The 21,112-nt window shown below is 50.6% G+C and overlaps 1 protein-coding gene across 1 annotated transcript in view; it reads right to left on the bottom strand.

Moving 5' to 3' along the window:
• The window catches only part of LOC114487544 (protein CLEC16A-like), a 104,662-nt gene that overhangs the window by 36,231 nt on the left and 47,319 nt on the right, over positions 1–21,112 (bottom strand). Inside the window, exons 2-4 of the mRNA XM_055089740.1 lie at positions 19,090–19,241; positions 16,767–16,971; positions 14,887–15,051 (exon numbers count right to left, since the gene is read on the bottom strand). Coding sequence (XP_054945715.1) covers positions 14,887–15,051; positions 16,767–16,971; positions 19,090–19,241 — 522 coding nt within the window. The remainder of the gene's footprint in view (positions 1–14,886; positions 15,052–16,766; positions 16,972–19,089; positions 19,242–21,112) is intronic.

Genomic DNA, 21,112 nt, shown 5'->3' with positions numbered 1-21,112 from the left:
TCTTCAGGTCCCCAAGCCCTGAGCAAGATCCCTGGACACTGGACTGAGCAGACTGTGGGGTGAGATGGCCTCGGAGTGACCGACAACACCACGTAGTCACCGTGTGACAACCTCTGGGCCTCAGCTGCCTCACCTGTTAGGTGGGGGTGGTACAGGGCCTTCCCCCGCGGGCTGCTGTGACCCCTGAGTATGGAGACACCTAGCCTGAGGCTAGCAACGTGGTGAGCCTCAGGAAACCCTCTTCGGTGCTGCCCGAGCCGCTGAGACATTTCAACCTCAGAACGGCTCAGAGGGGCAGAGGTCCAAGCACATTACTGCTTCTTGGAGGTGTGAGCTGGCTGGTCACCTCGCCTCTCCAACCTCAGTTTCTCCATCTCCCCCTCCTCATGGTGTTACTGAGATCACGAGCGGGAAATGCTCTGCCAACCCTGAGGTGCTACATGACGTGCGGGGAGAACACCATCCTCAGGAGCAGATCTGTCACAACCTGGCAAGCTGTACCCAAACCCATCACCGACCATGCTAGCTAAGGGTGTACCCCCGTCTGCCTGGCTCCCAGCTCCTGGGTGGACCCCAACGGCCCCCGCACCTCTGTCTCCAATCCACTCCCCACCCAGCTACCACACAAGCGCACAAAGACACGAATCGGGCGCAGCCCTCCCCGGAGCGCTCAGTATGAAATCCACACGCCCTCCCCAGGCTGGCCCCCTCCCGCCTCGGCCACCTGCTCCCCTACCCCCGCACCTTACTTCCTGTGTTCCAGTGCATGGGTCCTGTAGGCAACACCCCTGTGGTGACTGCCCCCATGATCTCTAGCACAACGGTCACCCCATTTCTATGTGTGCCTCCCCACGTGGCCGTCGGCCACAGGAGGTCCTGGAAGAGTCCACGCCGCCTACGGGGGCTCCTTCTTTGGTGGCTCTATTGGGGCAGCTGCCCAGAGGTGCCCTTGCCTGGCAGAGCCTGAGGGCACTGGGGAGATTACATGCAAGCTCCCTGTGGAGCAGCCTGGAGGAGCTGGGCCAGCTGCCCTGCGAGGGGAGGGGGAGTGGGCTGCTCGAGCCCTCTGGCTCCCCCCTGGCCCCTCAACAAGCAGCTGTTGAGACACTGGGACAGCGTGAGGCACCCACAGGGCTGAGCTGCCCCAGTTAGGCAGGTCCTATCATCAGCCCCATTTGACAGAAAAGGAGACTGAGGCTCAGGGGCCTTATGGAACTTCCTGACATCACACAGCTGTTGATGGGCTGGTACCGAGTTAAACCCAGATGGGCCGACTCCAGGACGTGTGCCCCTGACTTCCTTGTGGCAAGGGCTCCCTGGCAGGGACGTGGCAGGTTTGAACAGCATGGTGGCACACACTGGTGCCCAAATGCTGGTATCCTTTAAGTGGCTTGAGGCCAGCAGCTTCCTGTGGGTGTCCCAGCTGGCATGGAGGGTCCCTCTGCTGACCCAGTGGGGCCAGGAGTCAGTACAGGGTGGTTTCTGCATTTGCTCTCTGCTCAGGGTGGAGTGAAGAGATCAGAGAGGGGAAGATGAGCGGGCCGCAGCCTCCCCCAGGCCCGGGCACTATTACAGCGCGCTAGGATGCTGCTCTGAGCAGGTGGACATCTCCCTTGGGCATCGGGCAGGAAATCTGGCACACACACACAAAGCGTTTTTCCAAAACACCCAAGATTTTATGAATGTCAACTATTTCAGAACATTCTCCAGTTTACTAAGAGTGGGGGGGCGGGGGGAGGTTTAGGGGAGGCTCATTCCATCACATTGACAGGGACCTGCTCGATTCAAGAAGCTGGAGGGTGCATGGGACCCAGCATCTGAGGCCCAACTGTAGCTGATGAAGTCAACACGCTCAGAAAGCCACAACAAAGGGCAGCTTTACCCCAGAAGCACCACGGAGGCTTCAAGTCAACTTAGCAGGAAAGGAAAGAACACTGAGCAGGAGATAATCTCTTTCTCAGGAAGCAGGTAGAAGCATTAGAAAGAGCAAGAGTCTGAAACCAGGCTCAGTCTCCCTGGGACATGGGGCAAGTGACTCAGCTTTTGACTTTTGCTTGCCCATCTGCAAAAGTGGGATTAGTCACAACACAGTTTTCACATATTTACCTCCTGATTTTCTGTAAAGCAACTGGCCTAGTGCCTAGCACATAGCTGGCATTCAATAAAAGGGACTTTTATCCTGGGGCCTTAAAAAAAACCTGTGACGCTAGAAGTACGTACCACATACACCACGCACCTGAATTTTTATCAACTCACAAATATTTTGGGGGGAGTCACTGCAAAGCACAGTCTGAACTTAGTATTTCACACAGTTAAAGTGTCTACTCTCAAATCATGTTGTAAGGATGCAGCTTTCAAGGACTTGAGCTCACAGCAGGCAGAGACGGGGACAGAGTAAAACAATTCATCAGCCCCAATTTGATGGGCTTTGGAATGTTTTTGTGATTACTCTGGGGCTTAAAGGAAGCAGGCTGCTTAAGTGTGAAAGATGTCACAAAACAGCCATTCCCGTTATGCTGGGATAATATTGACTTCTGGCCCTTTGGGGATTTGAGATGTTAAAAAAAACAACAACTCTGTGTGTTTATTTTTGGAGAAAAGCACACTTATACAAAATGCCATGGCTGGACATCCACAAATGAAGGAAGCTGTATTTCAGTCATGGGATGCTGGCTACAGACAGAAAAGTATCCCAGAGAGCCGGACCCTCAGCAGGGGTGCCAGGAGGTAGGGGCAGACCCCACTGGTGGCTCCGTCCTGCCACCACACTCTGTCTGTGACAACAAGCCATGGGTGCACCGGCCCTTGGAGACCCCTGCCAGCCCCTGGGAACTTTTCCAATCATCACAGCTCCTGAAGGCCTCCTAGATAGAAAAACATCCACAAGTAATGAGGATTTTCCTGGGTCAGAAGTTGGGATCATCAAAATGCCCTTGTTAAATACACAGACAACATTCCGAGAGAAACTGAGGCTCCTTCATATTTTGCCTGAAACTAGCCCTGTGGCCCTCCACCCACCCACCTCACTGGTCACCAAATTCTGTTAGTTCCATGGTCTAGATATTTCTGGACTCGCTTCATGTTTCTTACCCCAGGGAAATCCTTGTGCAAGGGGCCAGGGAGGCGCTCCTATTTGTTAAAGACAAAAAATTGGCCACAACCTAAACATCCATCAATGGGAGATTGGCTAAATAAACAACAGTTTGCCCACATGACAGACTGCTCTGCAGCAGTCAAAAATGAATGAGGGGGGTTTCCCTGGTGGCGCAGTGGTTGAGAGTCCGCCTGCCGATGCAGGGGACGTGGGTTTGTGCCCCGGTCTGGGAGGGTCCCACGTGCCGCGGAGCAGCTGGGCCCGTGACCCATGGCCGCTGAGCCCATAAAACAAATGCAAGACATACTGTTGAGTGAAAATAGCATTCATTTAGGTTAAAAAAAAAAAAAAGACAATATAATACTATAGTACAAGTATAGTATGTAAATGCCCTGAAAAGGTATCGAAGGATATATACCAAGCTGAGGAAGAGGGTACCTCTGCGGAGACATTTTCTCATCCATAAGATGGGCACAGCCTCAAACTGCACCGGTGGTGAGCGCCAAGGGAGGGCCTGAGTGTGCTTCACTCCTTTCTGGCACCCCCGTCTCCCCTGCCCTTCCAACTCCAGTCAGTCAAAACCCAAGCCTCCCGACTCATCACTCCTCTTCCTTAGTCCCTTCCCTATTGCTTCCAGGGTAAAAGTACAACCCTTCAGCAGGCCCGGAAGCCCTTCATCATCTGACCCTGCCTAGCTTTCCAGGCTGTGTCTAATCACATCTCACGGCTGTGACATCAAATGTTACCTGCTCCCTCAAGCCTCTGCACGTGTTATCCCCACCATGCCCGCCTCTCTGTTCTGCACGACCTGTTTATAAGTCCTTCTCCCTGATCTGGTCCTCTTTATATGTAGCTCTGCACAGCATTTATTTACTTCACGAGAGACCTCAGAAAGATCCTCCCTTTCCCGACCCTAGTTAGTGTATGCATCATGTAACTTCCTTGGAATTTTTAAAGTCCTTAAAAAAAAAAAAAAATGCGGGCTTCCCTGGTGGCGCAGTGGTTGGGAGTCCGCCTGCCAATGCAGGGGACGCGGGTTCGAGCCCCGGTCCGGGAGGATCCCGCATGCCGCGGAGCGGCTGGGCCCATGGGCCATGGCCGCTGGGCCTGCGCGTCCGGAGCCTGTGCTCCGCAATGGGAGAGGCCACAGCAGTGAGAGGCCCGCGTACCACAGGAAAAAAAAAAAAAAAAAAAAAAAAGCCAGTTCTTCCCTCACCTGCCCCCCGCCCCCAATTCCTTCTCTCATGGTGGTCTCCTACCCTGGCCCCTAGGAGCTGCCATGCTTTGAGGGGGCCGTCTAGGGCACAGAGGAGAGGACATGTGGAAGACCCAATGACTTAGGCCTCTGTGAACCTGTGAGTGCTATTATTGTGTCCCGTCCCCGCCTTCTGTCTTGGTTCTTCTCCTGCTTTGCAGGTCCTCGTGAGTGAATTAACAACTCTCCTTCCAGCCGTCTGCACACTAAGCAATGCCGCTTACTTGGCATCTCATTCTCTTAGATCTCAAGGTGGGCGCTATGACTGATTCTTGGGAAGTGGTAAAGTGGTTCTCAAACCCTGTTCCAGGGGCAACCCTGGGGTTCCTTGAGCTAGTCAGGAGATATTTTAAGGCAAAAAAAAAAAATCAAATCAAATCAAATCAAAGTGGTCTTTTTCCAATTCAGAGATAAAATTAAGGGCTAGAATTTTTTCAGTTTCTGAGTTTTATCCCACAAACGAGCCTTTGATCCTTAGCATTTGTAATCACTTGTCTGCTAATGATAACTTGCAGTTAATAAAACAAATGACTCGGCAGCGAAAAAGAAACATCAATAGGAAAAGGCTTGGAAAGTTTCTTCAAATAACTTCATGGACTTCCCCTTTAGACACGGAGACTCGCACCCACAGAATACGGTCACGTTCTCTGCTGGTTTCTGTGCTTCTGGAATGGGAGACAGCGATAGTTCCCAGGGTTCCTGAAGCACACCTGATCCTCAGGTGTTCTGCCACTGGATAATCTTCAGGACTGAAGACACAGGGGTTCGTGGAGTGGGAAGCCGACGGGCCAGGTGCTCCCCTTCTCCGAGCTCCGGTTTCCTGGTCAGCACACCGAGGAAAGGCGCCAGCCCCCCAGGGCTGTTGGGAGGCTCAGTGGGAACTGCCCGGCTCAGGCAGGCATGGAGTCAATGATGGCAGCCAGTGTCAGGGGTGCACGGGTATGTGCTGGGGCCAGGGCTGCAGGGGACATGTCTCTGTTTGTCTCTGGTCCTGGCTCTGCCTCTAGAGCTGTGGGACCTCAGGCAAAACATGTGACCAGAATTCTCATGGCCCTTCTGCAGGGGAAAGGAAATTCTGCCCTGGTGTTTTATCAGCACCTGATAAAAGCCTTTCTGAAATGAGCAAATCTGCACAACTGCGGGGTTTTTGGTTTTTTTGTTGTTGTTGTTATTTAAAGCAGGAGGGGCCCCTGGATTATTAACTTTGTGCAAACTGATTTAACGTGTAGAAAGGGAACTTATCATTTGGGGTCCCAAGGGTCAGCCTTGACTAATAACAATGACCATAAAAAATACTGAGATAACCTTTACTGCATGCTGCACATGGGGAGGCAATCGTTCCAGGCACTTATGTGAATTAACTCATTTTATGCTCATGGGAGCTTAATGAGGTAGGTGACATTTCCATCCTCACTTTTTTTTCCCTTTTAATTGTGGTAAAATACATATAACATAAAATGTACCACCTTAATTATTATTTAGTGCACAGTTCAGTTGTGTTAAGTACATTCACACTGTTATGTATCACTCCCATTTTTTATATGAATAAACAGGCCCAGAGGGGTGACTAACTGGCCCAAGGCCACGTAACGAGGATGAGGTGGAGCCAGGACTTGAATCTGACTGTCTGCTCCAGGGCTGTGCTAAGCCACCTCCTTCGCTGACTCTCACCTGGGCAAGCACTGCTGCTGGGAAAAGAAACCCCACAAAGCATGAACAGAAAGAACAATGGGGCAGGACACCGGACAGTCTATCCTTTCTATCTTTTCTTGGTACTTTTCCATCTTCCCAATTGTTCTGCACTAAACGTACTTCACTTATACTAAGAAGTCCGGAGTCGAGAAGTGACAGGAGCTGCGTTCTGGGGACAGGGACAGGCATGCACACGAGTAGCTGTGCCGCTTGCTCTGGAACACGCCTGCCTGTCCTGTGCTGCCAGCAAGGCTGCCCCGTGTGGGCCTGCCCGAGCCCACAGAACAATCCAAGGTGTAGCCAAGGTCAAATGGCAGCATGAAGCTGGGGTTTTGGTCTCTTCGCACACTCCACTGCCTGGGCTCCCAAGCTTTTCTCTGCCGGCAACCCACTCCCTGACGCACTATCATCGCCGCAAGGCTCCAGGGCACTCAGCTGCTTCAGCGTCTGGGGTGGGTAATGACCTTGACAAGTGAAGCAACACTCAATTCTTCGGAACTCTTTTCTCCTCCCAGCCTCCGCGCCCCCAGAAAAGCCTGTCTGGAGCACGATGGCTGGCTCTGCCTACTGAGTGCTCATTTCACAAGAGGGCTCCTCAGACAAGTGCTGGTGTGTCTACTGGGAAAGTGTATTTGGTGGGGTGCAAGTTCCAGGGGGAAACACTGTGGGCCCTGGTTTGGGAACGTGGTTCCTTCCGAGGCCTGTGTGCTCCCAGCCTGACAGTATCCTCAGGCTCTCTCTTCACAGCTGCCCTTGGGACACCGAGAAGCAGTCTGGCAAGCAGGAACCCCATGGACTCAGCTCAGCCACTTGAAGACTGATCTCTTAGACACAGTTGCCAGACAGCTTTGAAAGAAGCACAAATCCTGCCAATTTTGCTCAGGCAGGATTCTGAAATCTCGTTTCTGCTTTTTGTTCGTGAAAGACCAGGAACAAATTTGTACGAGGATGGCCTTTGAGTGACCCTGACCCCTAGCCTGGTTTGCAAGCGGCGGCTCTGGGAGAAGGGTGTCTTTCTGCATCACAGCTTTGCAGGTTTGTCCCTGATCCAGTGAAGGCGGGCTTGGAGCGGGAGGACTCGGGAGCAGGTGTGTCACACAGAAGGCAGGGATGGGGAGCGCTCTGCCTGGGCCAGGGCCACCCAAGAGTCCCCTCTCTCCTGAGGTTCTGTCCTACCAACCTCTAACGTGGCAGAGCCGTCAGGTGGAGCTGCTCAGCCATCACCAAGCCAGCCTTGAAGCAAATGGTCTTCAGAGGCAGGAAGTGGAAGTAGGGATCTCGGCCACCCGTGGGAGCTCTGTGGGCTTGGTCTGAGCCTCAGTTTCCTATCTGTATAGCAGAGCAAGTGATACTCGCTTCCAGAGCTGTGCGGAGGATAGAATTAATGTATGCAAAGTGCCTGGCACAGTTAATTCTTCCAGTCAAACTGTACCCCACACTTCCAGAAATAGATGACTTTTCTGTCCGAAACGTGCTGAGGGTTGGAGCCAGCAATGTGATTTTGCCCGATACCACTGAGGCCTCAGGTTGGGAGAAGTCACTTCGGGAGCATCAAAACTGAGTCAGGAATGAAAGGGACTCGCGGTGGTGGCAGTGGGGGCTCAGGGTGTGACCTGGGCAGGCCTGCGTTCAAAGCCTTGCTGCGCACGGGTATCAGGTGTGCGTGACCTTGGGTGGGTGGCTTCCTCGTATGTAGAAGAGGAAAATGGTAAAAACTTCCTTCTGAGGCAGATCAAATGAGAACCCTGCAAAAAGTGCTTAGCAGCTCTATATATTTTGCTTTAAATAAAATAAACAAAGGCCTTGGAGTCAGATTCAAGTTTCTGTAACTCACCAACCCAGTGGCCAGAGGCTCTGACCAGGGAGCTGGTGGCTGGGAGGGGTTAACATGGGACTAGGGAGACTGGAGGGAGGTGGGGGGGAGGGCTCTCCTTTTCATGTGACTCCAGAAAGGGTATTTCTTCCCCTTGGGTGAGCTGGTAGGAGAGAGCTGCCTCCAGTTTTATAATCAGAAACAAGAAAAATAACAGGCCTAAAAAATTAGTTTCTGGAGAACACTGCCATGAGATGACATGAGCACCTAGTATGTTCTCCCCAGGGGAGAAGTCAGAACTGAGGTCTATGAATTAAACATTGATTTTTTTTCTCCCTTTCTTTTTCTTTTTTTTCCGGATGTCAGTCGAGGATTTGTGGTCAGCTGGGCTGGCTCCCCGCGCACTGTAATCTTGCATTCTTCCTCAGTTACTCAGCTGCCAAAGGCTGGCTCTGGAACCGTACTGCCTTTCCACAGAACTATTTAGTGTTCTGGGTCAGTGACTGATAAGGCCGCTTTGTTTACCTTTGACAAGATCACACCTATGGAAAGCACAGCACTCGCCCTCGTGCTCAGTGATTCCGATGTTTGCCCAGAGACAGATGGCGCCCTGAATCCAGTGGGATAAGAAGTGAGGGAAGCTGACTCTCCCACTGGCACCCCGAGCCCCTACCGACTGGGGCCGGAGCCAGAACCAGGTGCGAGCGAGGCAAGTCACAGTCTGCTGGGAACAATTCACCCGTCCGAGCCTCCAGCTACCAATCCACGTCCCCACCCGCCTTCGACAGTCACTGAGCACCTGCTCGCTCATGAACTATCAGCCATCGAGGGCAGGACGAACAGGGCCCCAGAACCTTCTATCCTAGCGCAGGGCAGTGATGCAGATGAGAAGACAAGTGGGCAACTTCAGTGAAAGGTGAGGGCTCTGAAGACTGGGGGAAAGCAGCTCCTCAAAAAGTTAAATTCCTATTCGACCCAGCAATTCCACTCCTAGGTAGGTGGCCCAAAAGGCTGAACACTGGTGTTCCAACAAAAACTCATACACACACACTCATAGCAGCACTATTCACATTGGCTAAAAGGTGGAGACAACCCCCATGGCCACCAACAGGTGCAAGAATGGATAAATCAAAGGAAGTCTATCCACACAATGGGCTGTTATTCGGCCATGAAAAGGGATGAAGCTCTGACATATGTCACAATGTGGATGAACGTCCAAAACATCATGCTAAGTTAAAGAAGCCAGAAACAAAAGGTCACACATTGTAGGGTTTGTATGAAATATCCAGAAGAGATAAATCCAGAGACAGAGTGGATGAGTGAGTGCCAGAAGCCTGCGGGGAGAGGGGATGGGGAGTGACGGCTTAGTGGGTACAGGGTTAATTGGGGCTGAGGAAAATGTTTTGGAACTAGTAGAGGGGATGGTGGCACAAGACTGTTAAGGTACTAAATGCCACTGAGTTGTATACTGTCAAATGGTTAGTTTCACGCTGTATGAATTCCACCTCAACTGAAAAACTAAAACCCAGCTGCTGCACAGAGGGGGACTGGGGTGGGTGGGGCCCCTGGGGAGGCCTCCGAAGAGGAATGTGAGCAGAGCCCTGAACGCTGAGAAGGCACCAGCCTCACAGAGGGTTTCAGGCTCCAGCCAGAGGGCAGCATGAGGACAGAGGTCCTGAATAGGACGCGCCTGGCCCTCGCGAGGTGCAGACAGAAAGCCAATGGGGCTGAAATGCTGGGTTGTTTTATTATCTGCAAAGAGAGCCCAGGGCAGAGAAGAGAGAGGAGGTGATTGTGGAAAGGGGGCAGGGGCCAGACTGCAACAGGACTATCTTGAACAGGGTAGAGGGCAGTGAAAGAGGCAGACCGTCCCTTCCCTGGAGCTAAAAGGCTGGTGGGGGGCAGCTGATTGTCCTCAGCTGGGGAAGGGTCACTTTTTTAAACATGTCGCTGAGCCCCCGTCAGTAAGGGCCAGTGGGTATCAACCTGCTTGGCTGTCCCACTCCAATCCCCGTAACACGCTGGGTTCCTAGAGCCCTTCTGTTTGGGAAAGAATTAGGAAGGGCCTGGGTAGGACCCGAGCCAGAGGGACGGTGGTGTTCTGTCACCAGCCCTCCCCCCGCCAGGTGAATGCCTGTGAGCAGCCTCTGGGCCAGAAGGAGCCCAGAAGGGGTCAGGGAGGCCAGAGCCCCGGCCTGTGGACTGGAGCCCATTGCCCCCTGATGCCCAGGGTTACTTCCGGGAACAGCCTCTGCTCTGGGGTCTGCTGGTCCACGGGTGTTCATGGGAAGACTGCACTGTGGGCTAGTTTTCAACACCCCGTCCTGCCTTGGCAGATTCTGGCAATCAGCTGTCACCGTGGGTCAGTGGAACGGATCCTCGAGGGCACCAACCATGGAGCACCGCACCTCAAAGCCAGACTCTAGACCCGGCTGCGCCTGCCCGCCAGACACGCCGGTCACTGCTGACCCCTCCCTCCCCGGCCATGCGCACACCGGCCTCTGCCCTCGTGGAGCTGAACATTCTATGGGGGCGAGAGCCATAAACATAAAGCCGGCCAATAAACAGAATTTGTGGTTTCTTTCCAAGCCAAATGGAAGAAGAAAAATATACCAAAGTGACTAGTCGCCTATTAGTCCTGATTTATATTCTACTTTAATATCTCTTTCAAGGAAATGAAAGGTATATTTTCATCAAATATAATCATGTACATGTATAGCTTGGAAAGGGGGAGACAAACGGCTCTGTGACAATTACCTGGACCTGCAGATAAAATTGGAAGATGTGTCACAGTAGAGCTGCCTCTTCCCGCAGTCTCCCGGAGGCAGGTGGCCAGCACTGTTTCTTCCCCTGTGAACTGTTCCCAGGCAGGAGCAAGGATCCCACCCGGCCTGGGATGTTGCAACAGTGTGGCCTATGGCAAGGGACACAGAGCAATACCCGGATGGCGGCTATGGGTGCCACAGCATCGGAGGTCAACCTGGGCCAGGCTTCCAATGACCCCTCTAGCAAACTCTGAGTAAGGTGAGCGCAGTGAAACTGACGTGCAACCAACCCAAGTCTTATCACCCAGGTGCCCGGGACACACATCTCACTTTGGTGACAGGAGTTAAGCCAAGGAATGCTGCTGAAGATCTGGGGGCCGCCGTTCCCTCATGTTCCCTTGTCAAAGTGCTGCAGCCTAAACCACCCAACGTCTGGGGCCCCTGCGGGAATTGCTTGTCTCCCTGGTGTCTGCACAGGGAGAAGGCATCTGGCGGGATCTGCTCTGAGGCTGTGCAGAGAATAAGAACAAAGCCTCACTCCTTACTCAGTGAAGATTGAATGAAGGTACTGCGCTAGGCGCTGCGGTACAGCGGTGAAGGGGACACTCCAGGTCCCCGTGGAAGTGACCCTCTCCATGGGGGAGGAAGGTACACAAATACGTCAGCCAGGTATGGAGCCCCAGGGCCACGGAGCACATAAACCAGGCTAATGTGATGCGGGGTGGGGGTGGGGGTGGGGATCAGGAAAGGCCTCTCTGAGCAGGTGGCATGCAGACTGAAGCCTGAGTGATTGGCAGGAAGTAGCCACACACAGATCTAGGGAAGAACATTCAACGCAAAGGCCCTGGGGCAGGAGAGAGCACAGTGAGTTAGGGTAGTGGTTCTCAAAGCATGGTCTGGGGAACGCTGGGGGGCGTCCCAGGGTCAGAACTTTCATAAAAATAATGTCGGCATTTTCCTTTTACACTCATTCTCCCAGGAGTACACAGAGGAGTTTTCCAGAGCCCACGCTCTCACAACAGGTTGAAAGCAGAAGCAGATAAGAGAATTCAGCTGTCTTCTATTAAGCCAGATATTAAAGAGACTTGCAAAAATATAAAATATTAAATTTTTTTGTTTTGGAAAACAGTTATTGTTCATAAAGAACTATGTTATTTATGTTTACATAGGATGGGTTATTATTATTTTTTAAACGAATAAGTAAATATTTAAAGTATTTCTCAGTTTTAATTTCTAATACCTGAAATATCAATAAACATAATCCATACAAACTGAAGCTCTGTGAATTCCTCAATACCTTTCAAAGAGTATGAAGGGTCCTGGGACTTCCCTGGCAGTCCAGTGGTTAGGACTCCGAGCTTCCATTGCAGGGGGCGTGGGTTCGATCCCTGGTGGGGGAATTAAGATCCCACATGCCGTGCGGCCAAAAAAAAAAAAAAAAAAAAGAAGAAGAAGGAATGCTGAGGCCAAAACCTTGAGAAGCACTGGCAGGGGACAGCATGAAGGTGGGGGGCTGCGTCTGAGAGGCCGGCTGGGGCCCATCCCACAACGATCACACAAGGTCAGAGCAAGAGATCTGGATTTTGTTTCGGGCGCGACGGGAAGCTTACTGGAGGGCTACAGGCAGGGGCATGATGTGATCTAACATGTTCTAGAAAGATGCCTGTGGCCGCATGGAAGGGAGGGAATGAGGCTGGAAGCCAGGGAATGCCGCTGATGCCGCCTGCCACGATCTAGGAAGAGATGCCGGTGGCGGGGGAAGACGGTGGGGTGTGTTCTGGAGGCAAAGCAGCCCTGTGGGTGTGGGAGAGCAAAGGGAAAACGAAGGATGACCTCAAGATTCTGGGCATCTGTGGGGCCAAATCTGAGCTAGCAGCTGACGAGGAGCGGGTGGTGGTGGTGGTGGATTCCCTTCCCTCTCTCGAGTCATGCTAAGGCTCACTCTTCAGGTCACATCTCTGGCCCAGGCGAGGACAGAGGGGCAGCGAGGCCTCTTCACCCAAGGCCAGCCGCCCTCAGGGGCACAGCTGAGAGAACGTCCCCACCTCCAGGGGCTGGATGGCTGCGTTCAGGCGCCGCCTTTGACTTCCACAGTCCCAACTGGCCCAGCGTCACGTATCCCGACCCTGGGACCAGCAAGAAGACACTGGGCATTCCAGCTGTGCCCCCCCTCCCCCCACCCACACCGGTGAGGCAGCAGGCCCGGGCCACTGTCGGCAGGGCGACACCCCCAGCACTGGATAACCTCACTCTTCTCCTGGAGCCCAGGTGGGATGGGAGAAGTAAGTAATTGCAAAGCCTTCTGCAAACAGAGGGGTGGCTATGCAGAGGCCGAAGAACGTGACATCCGGCTCTGTTTATTAATTTACACTTGCCTTGTTCCAAAGATGGGGGAGCGGAAATAAGGACCAAGCTTTTCTCCTTAACCCATTAGTTCCTGAGCTCAGAGAAGCCCTGATGACCCTAAAGAACTGATTTCTTAAGTAATTTAATCTTAAATGTCAATTATATTTCAATTTAAAAAATTAGGAAGCGGTGCTTATACAAATGTTATAATAAAATTACAACTGTGTGTTTAAAAAAAAAAAAAAAAAAGGAAGAAAGAAATGATTTCTTACCAGGCCAGTGTGTATTTAGTTAACCTAGACTCATGGTCATCATTTATATTTACTTAGCAACCATCTCTACAGGGCAGAAAGCAACCTGGAGAATTTTTAACAAAGATGCCTCCAGACCCCCGAGCAGGCAGAATCATCTCATATTGCATGGCTGAAAACAGAGGCAGGGCTACAATCAGTCTTGTAGCCTAAGACTGGATTTAAGAATGAAAAGCAGTTGCAGGCAGTGGGTGGCAGCGTGAACTGGCGCACTTTTTCCAGAGTGCATGTTGGGAGTACATATATTAAGATGAAAAAACCTCCCCTTTGACTCGGCAGATCCACCGCTGGGAATTTATCCCATAGACACATGAGATTTGCACACTTACACAAAGATACCCCGAGGAGGTTCACTTTGACAATGGAAGAGCAAGACACTGGAAACGACTCAAATGTCCATCAATACAAAATGTTATAAAAGACTTTTTTGTTCCATCCATATGATAAAATACCACACAACAGTGAATGAGCGTTAGGTCAATTTACATGTGCTTACACCTAACACTGACTTGTCAATAAGTGAAAACAGCAAGATGTAGAATCACACATATGGTATAACCCTGGGTGTAAAAACAGACAAGCAAAACATTTCTGGAAGGAAAGGCAAGAAACTGTTAACCATGGTCACTTCTAGGGCCAAGTAGTCTTATTTTTCATTTTATCATGTCCTGTTCGGGTTTAAAGAAATCATGTGCTTATAGTATACACTATATTTCTGAAATGAATTAATCAAATCAAAGAATGAAATCAGAATGAATCATGGGGTGGAGGGGAAACAGGGATCCTGGTTTGGGTCAGGTACTTTTCACTGGATTTTGTTCTTAAATGGGTAACTGCTTTTGAAAACATTTTGCCACATTTGCAATTGAGGTTCGAAGTCCTAACTGCGGAGAAGTGAAGTTTCAGGGGACAGCTTGGCCAGTTTTCTGAAGTTTTGTAACCAAGAGCAAGGTTCTCTTTCGAGGGGTTGGGATGCATATGGATTTACTTAAAGCAGACGTGTCAGAACAGGAAGGGGGAGCCTGCCAGCCCTTCTGGAGAACCAGTACTTTCAGCTTCACCAGGCGACCTTGAACTTTCTATTCATGCTTCTCTTTTGGAGAGGCAGGGAGGAAAGTCAGAGATGCACTTCGGGGAAAGTGGGAAGAGAGGCTCCCGGAAAGAAGAGAGTGGCAGCCGCCCCGGGGGCAGCAGGACCTTCTTCTTAAGTCTTACTTCTTCAGGGGCTTAAACAGGAACTGCACACATTAGCTCTTTCTAGTCACCCTACATGGAAGAAATGACTCTCCCACAACCTTGTTACTAATAATCTAAAGTATTTCCAAGAAATTTCCAAGAAATTTTTAGTTTAATTCTGAGAAGTTCTTCCACACCCTCAAACAAATCTCTGGAAAACCAAACCCCGGCGGCAGAACACCAAAGAGAAAGCCAAGATTTCTTTCTGGGGCTTGTGTTTAATCTTGTGCTGCACTTTGATAAGTTCTAAGAAATGGGGTTTCTGAGAGGGGAAGGAAAGCCTACACAGGCTCAAGACAGAGAAGGTCCTGGAACCACCCCTCTCCCGCTCCCTGGAGGGGACAGGAGGTGGCACAGGGTGGGGGCCGGCTTACCTGGCACCTTGTCCACCGACGCGAACACAGAGCGCTGTACCGTGGGGTCGCTGCTGCCCCGGCGGCACTGGTCGTAGAAGCGGAAAGGCAGGTGCTGGGTGGAAGACGAGCTGAGACCAAACCCCAGAACTTCAGTTGTAGGCTGGATCGGGAGGTCCAGGAGGGCTACGTTCAAACAAACCCGTGGTTCAAGCTCAGCACGTGCGTGGGATGGGAGTGTAGGTGACGAGACTTTGGGTGGCATGGCTGTAGCAGGTGTGGCCACAGCCCTGCCAGGCACATCCCTCGGACAATACCAAGCAGGCAGCCAGCAGCCTCAAGCGGGGGAGACCAGTGTGACACCAAGGGTCCCACCTGAGGCTCATAAAACAAGCAGTGCCTAGAGAGTGGTTCGGAGATGAATGCCAGGTCTATCTTCGCCTCGGATTCTTGGCTTCCATACACAAAAGACCCTACCAAGGCTTAGCCCTGGGTACAGTTTCAGACCCCAAAACAAACGGGGCCAATTCTGCTGTGAAAGTTCAAATCTATGCGTGTGGGGAAGAGTGTGTGAGAGAGAACTTACACGCACGTGTGCCTGTGTACTTATGAGTGTGTGTGTCTCTGTTGCTGTCCTCTCTTCCATGCAGAAATCTCACGATACAGCAATTTGGAGGGGCTTTTAAAAATCAATTTGAGAAATACCCAAGGTGTTAGTTCTAACAGCCACTTTACGGCATAATTCTCAATTTTCAAATGAAATATTTAGCCTTCATGCCAGCTGTGAGAAACTGCTTTACATTAAAAAAAAAAAACAAAAAAACAACCCTCTGGAAATAAATCTTAAGAGAAAGGACTGAATGATTTAAGTCACTTTGCACATTACAAAATGCTTCTGTAATGATTTTGGAGGCCAAGTTTCAGCTAAGTGAGAAATAAGATGAGGACTATATGGGATGCAGGCCTGCGCAAATCAACGGGGCACGTGCAGGAAATGACTGAGTTCGCGATATCCAGAAACCCTGCCCTCCAAGTGTTTCTTTTTAGGTGACCCCTCGAGAATGCTCCCCTTCTCTCCCAGTGGACTGGAAAGCCTCCCAGTGACCACACCAGAACGACCATTGGTGCTTGAGCTGAAAGGCACTGGTTTCTTGTGAAAGGCTGTTTGTGATTTTAGGAGTTGATAGAACGCCTTTTCCCCGAGGAGGACGCTGTGCCTTCCACCCTGATGAAGGGAATGCCCTCATTTCAGCACCTTCACTTCTAAGAAAGCTGTGGCCTTCGTGACACTGGGCGGTGTAGGGCCGCCTCACAGATTCACCACAGTCCCTGTGCAATGTGAAACGACACTTCCGAATCCAGTGCTGGGTCACGGGCCCCTCACCAGGCAGGGCTGCCTCTCATGAGAGCTGGGAACGGAGAGGAGGAAGGGATGGGCTTTAGTGTAGGAAGTTCTGCGTTTGGGTTCTGCCAACTAACTGCCTGCGTGGCTGTGGGCAAGTCACTGAGCCTCAGTTTACTCTTCTGTAAAATGGGCAGAACAGGCCCTACTCATCTCAAGGGCTGTTTTAAGGGTCAGAGGTGGCAGAGGAACGTCGAAGCACTTTGCAGACATACGCTAGAGAACGTCTGCGTGCAGGAGGGAGAACCGTCGTCCCACACTGACGGCTGCCTCTGGCCTGGGAGGGAGGGCTTGCCTCTTCCAAGCAGCCCTAGCCTTGTAGAAATCAAACACTCAGGGTTCTCCATTCTCTCACCAAAACACAACTCATTCCTGAACCGTACGTTTCCTCTTCTAGAGGAGTCACAAGGGTTCTCAAGGTCAACGTGAGAGCCATGCTGATGGCCCACAGCAGCTGCTGCCCCACTGCCGAGAGGACACCCGCCGGGGCTGTACTCACCAGCTATTCTCTGCATCTTCATGCGTCTTGCCTGGATGCGGCCCTTGGCCAGGCGCTGCTTGGCGATGATGCAGCGGATGTGGTCCGAGAAGACGAAGGTGGCCTGCAGGATGGGGAAGGGCTTGGAATGGGGGCTGGATGCAGGCTTGTGGATGGTGATATTCAGGGCACGGCTGTCGTCCTCCACGCCAGTCACCTGCATATCCTGCGGGGGGAGGAGGCCAAAGAAAGGGTATCTGTTAGGTTCAGGGGCAAGGTAGCTGCTCGGAAGCTGTGGATTCACGTCTCATCTAGAATGAGGTCCACCAGATTGAACTTTGCTTTTGCTCTGGAGGAGACCATCAGCCCCCCAAGTCTGAGAGAGTCAAGGATGGGCACAAACCAGGCCAGGACTGGCAGGAAGCGACGGGGTGGGAAGCACAGAGAGCTCAAGTGGCTGATGCTGGCTGTGGTGGCCGGTTCTGTCCCTGCGAGGACTTGAGGCAGCTAGTAAACATACGGGACACCAGCCTCTTCATGGGGCCCCAGGGAGCCCAACAAACTCCAACAATTCTTGCTTCGGAGAACTAGAGATAACAAACCCAAGTTCCTAGTCCTTTCCGGTGTGATCTCCTCCAGCGTAACAATTCCTTCCTTGCTTCTCTTAAGAAGGGGGGGCATCCTTAGCTCCCATTTGTATGTCTCTGACGAATTCCTGGTCCCTAAAGGAAATAGCTAACTCCGAGAAAGGAATAGGGGAGGACCACTTAGCAGATGTTTGAAGAAAGTTACACGTGAAAGGTAGAGGAGAACTCACATACAGCAAGTATCCTCAGGACAAAACCAATCTAAAACCTCAGATTGGATTCTGTGCGAAGAATTTGCTTCCCACTAAGTAAGGTTCGAGATAAAAGCAGGAGACAGGAGACAGACATGAAAGTCAGAAAGGTGGGGAAAATGTTGAAAAGGCTCATGAAGCAAGGCAGATACTGTTCACGGGCATTCAATCTGGCACAAAATGTTGCAGTGGGGATTAGATGAGATATTACGCTTTTAAGACGGAGAGAGAGGCTGGCACGTAATAATGGCCTGAAGAATAGAAGCTACTGGAAGACAACCAGAAGAAAAGGTTTATGTGGCTTTCATTGTCTTAGGGACGACATGTGTTAATCCTTTGAGGGATAAAAACACTTTCCTGACACTAAATTCTAAGGGAAATTGATCATAAACCTAGATAAGTAAGAAGCACTAAGTCACCTAATGGACAGTCTCGTACGTGGAAGTCTTTTTCTAAATGAGAGGTTCTTCAGATAGCTGCTTCTCACACCTTCTGTAAAAGACCTTTTTTAAATGGAAAGATCTTGAAAAAGAGGAGGCTGGGAAATGGTTGCAACAGCATCCTCAAACACGTGGGTGGTCCTCTTGGGGAGTGGGTTGCCCTGGAGAGGTGGATGTGGGTCGCCCCAGCAAAGCTTGCCAGCAGGACTGCCCATCAAGGAAGCGGACTCAGCGCAGGGCAAGTCAGGGCCCAGGGGTCTGGCGGGGGTGATGGTGGGAAAGGGAGTGAGCTGGAGGCTGTTTTCAACTCATCTGGTTCCACGCTTCATTCGACCAACTAGCTGGCATTAATCACCCATCATTGAGACAAACATTAAGAAAACCCACGCTCCAGCCTGACGTTTGGCAGTTTAGAGCCCAGGCCTGCTGGAGAGTGGAAGACACAGGAACATCCATAAATCACCAGGGGCAGCAATCATTCTAGAGAGGAAATAGGCACAGCCCAACTTCTTGGTATCTGCCCTAGGGAAACGTTGGCCCAAGTGCACAAGGAAGTCAGGACAATTCTGTTCACGGCAGCACCGTCTGTAAAGGCAAAAAGCTGGAAGCAGCCACAGGGTGCTGGCTAACTCTGCCTTGGTGTGTGGTCAGGCAGCAGTTAAAAGAACCACCAGTAAGCCTGCAGAGACTAACACAGTCAGTTCTCCAAAACATTTGTTGAATGATAAAAGCAAAGTTTACAATACATTCAATGTGACGGTATAAAAAATACATACACACACACCCCCTTCCAACTATATGTTGTACAATTTTTAAAAACAGTACATGTAGTTATAGTCATACACGTATTCGGCAAAGCACCGTATCTGATAACAGACGAGAGGTGTCAGAATTGGGTTTTGATCAAAGGGGACTTGGCTCTTATCTGTGAGGTATTCTAACTTTTGTCAATGATAATCTGTTCACGTGGCCCTTACGTCATTAGAACTTGACTGTAAAGATGACACTTTTGTGGGTGTTTGTACAGCCAACCGAGAAGAGCTTCCGGAGCTCTCGGCCATCGTACCTGCAGAAGGCCTGCGAACTTGACCACTCCCCAGCCCAGCCTGGACACGTCAGGCTCCACCAAACTCATCTGGTAAATGTCGACAGCCAGGAAGCGCTGGAGCATGCTGCCATCCTTGGTGATCACCGTGCACGCGATCAGGTCGCTGTTGTCTGTGGTAGAGGGGGACAGAGAGCATAGTGAGGCCCAGTCCGCTGCCCAGCTTGATGGACACACTCCAGCTGACTTGTGTTCTGCTGGGCAATGCAGCTTGGCACTGGAGCCTGGGCTGGAAGTCACACACACCTGGGTCTGAGTCCCTCCTCCAAGTCATGCTGGGCAACTTACTGTACCTCTCTAGGCTTCAGATTCCTCATCTGAAAAATGGGGATCATGCCCCCTCCCACTCAAAGCACTGTTTGTGAGGACTAACTCAGATAAAGTACATAAAGCATCAGAACAATGTTAGCTGTGGATTAGGCACTGCACCTGTAGCTAAAAAAATATCCAACAAATCCGGAATCCCAGTAACATTTCAGTGCTTCCCTGCAGGCGTTGGTGGTTTGCACCTGTGATGGTGTTCACCTAGATTAAGTGAAGACGGAAAAGGAAGAGCCCCTCGCTCGGTTACAGCAACACCAAGACCTCAGTTTGGTGTCTGACGACTTAGAGCCGAGCTCTATGCTAGATGATGTGCGACCTGGGGCAAGGCACTTGGCCTCTCTAAACCACGGTTTCCCATCTGTAAAATGGGAATAATGTCCCCTATCGTGAGATGTCTGATGCCTTAAAATGAGAACAGGTAGGTAAAGCATTTAGCAGGGGGTCCTCAGCTTATGCCTGGTCCCTTCTCTTAGTTGGAAGTTACTCCCAGATTTGAGGTCTAATTTACTGCCTGTCCTTGATGGCTTTGAAATCACCAGAGTAATGCAGGGCCATTAAATCTACAGTCTGCTTTGAGTTCCCTCCAGTGAAACCCTCTGTAACATGTTTTAAAAGAAACAGCTGAACCAGGAAACAACCTAAATGCCCCCAAATAGGGGAACCACTTGAGTATGATTTTTTTCCCATCGTATGGAAAATTATATACCCATTTAAAAATTATGTTTAACCAAACTGTGAACTGTGGTTACCTATGGGGAGGGAAGTGAGAACTGGGGTGGGCGGGAGTGTGTGTGTGTGTGTGTGTGTGTGTGTGTGTGTCTGTGTGTGTCTGTGTGTGTCTGTCTGTGTGTGTGTGTCTGTGTGGTATCAACAGGAGAACTTTAATTTTTGCCCTCTTGTGTCTGTGTGTGTGTGTGTGTGTCTGTCTGTGTGTGTGTGTCTGTGTGGTATCAACAGGAGAACTTTAATTTTTGCCCTCTATACCACTGCATTGCTTGAAATTATTTTAAAATGAGAAAGTATTCAACATGTACTTCTGAAATACGTATTACAGACCCAAGTAAAAAATCCTATTTACAGGGCTTCCCTGGTGGCGCAGTGGTTGGGAGTCCGCCTGCCGATTATTTACAAATAATTGCAATGACATTGGAAAAGATATCACAATTTTAAATGAATAAGGTGATAAAAACTTTATAACTATGATGTTGATATGTTTAAAAAAAAAGTATCCCTACAAAGAAATACAAGCACAGAGAAATATACTGAAACATTAAAAGACAGTCCTGATTAGAAGAATCAGGGTTTTTTTTTTTTTCGTAAACAGCTTTATTGAGGGATAATTTATATACCATAAAATTCTCCCATTTTAAGTGTACAGTTTGAGTTTTAGTAAATTTATAGCTGTGCACTGTGACACTCCAGTTGTAGAATACTTTCATCACCCCAATACGTTCTGTGACCTAATATTTGGCTTCATTTTATTGGTGGCGGGTTGCGGGGAAAGGTAACACAGATAGTAACAATTCTGGCCCCAAGTACATGTGATAAAGTTGGGCTCAGGGGCTTCCCTGGTGGCGCAGTGGTTAAGAATCCACCTGCCAATGCAGGGGACACGGGTTTGAGCCCTGGTCCAGGAAGATCCCACATGCCGCAGAACAAC

The sequence above is a fragment of the Physeter macrocephalus genome, chromosome 14 (genome assembly GCF_002837175.3).
Source record: "Physeter macrocephalus isolate SW-GA chromosome 14, ASM283717v5, whole genome shotgun sequence".
NCBI lineage: Eukaryota > Metazoa > Chordata > Mammalia > Artiodactyla > Physeteridae > Physeter > Physeter macrocephalus.
Note: the sequence above shows the minus strand (reverse complement) of the source record. Positions and strands in the feature narration are given on the sequence as shown.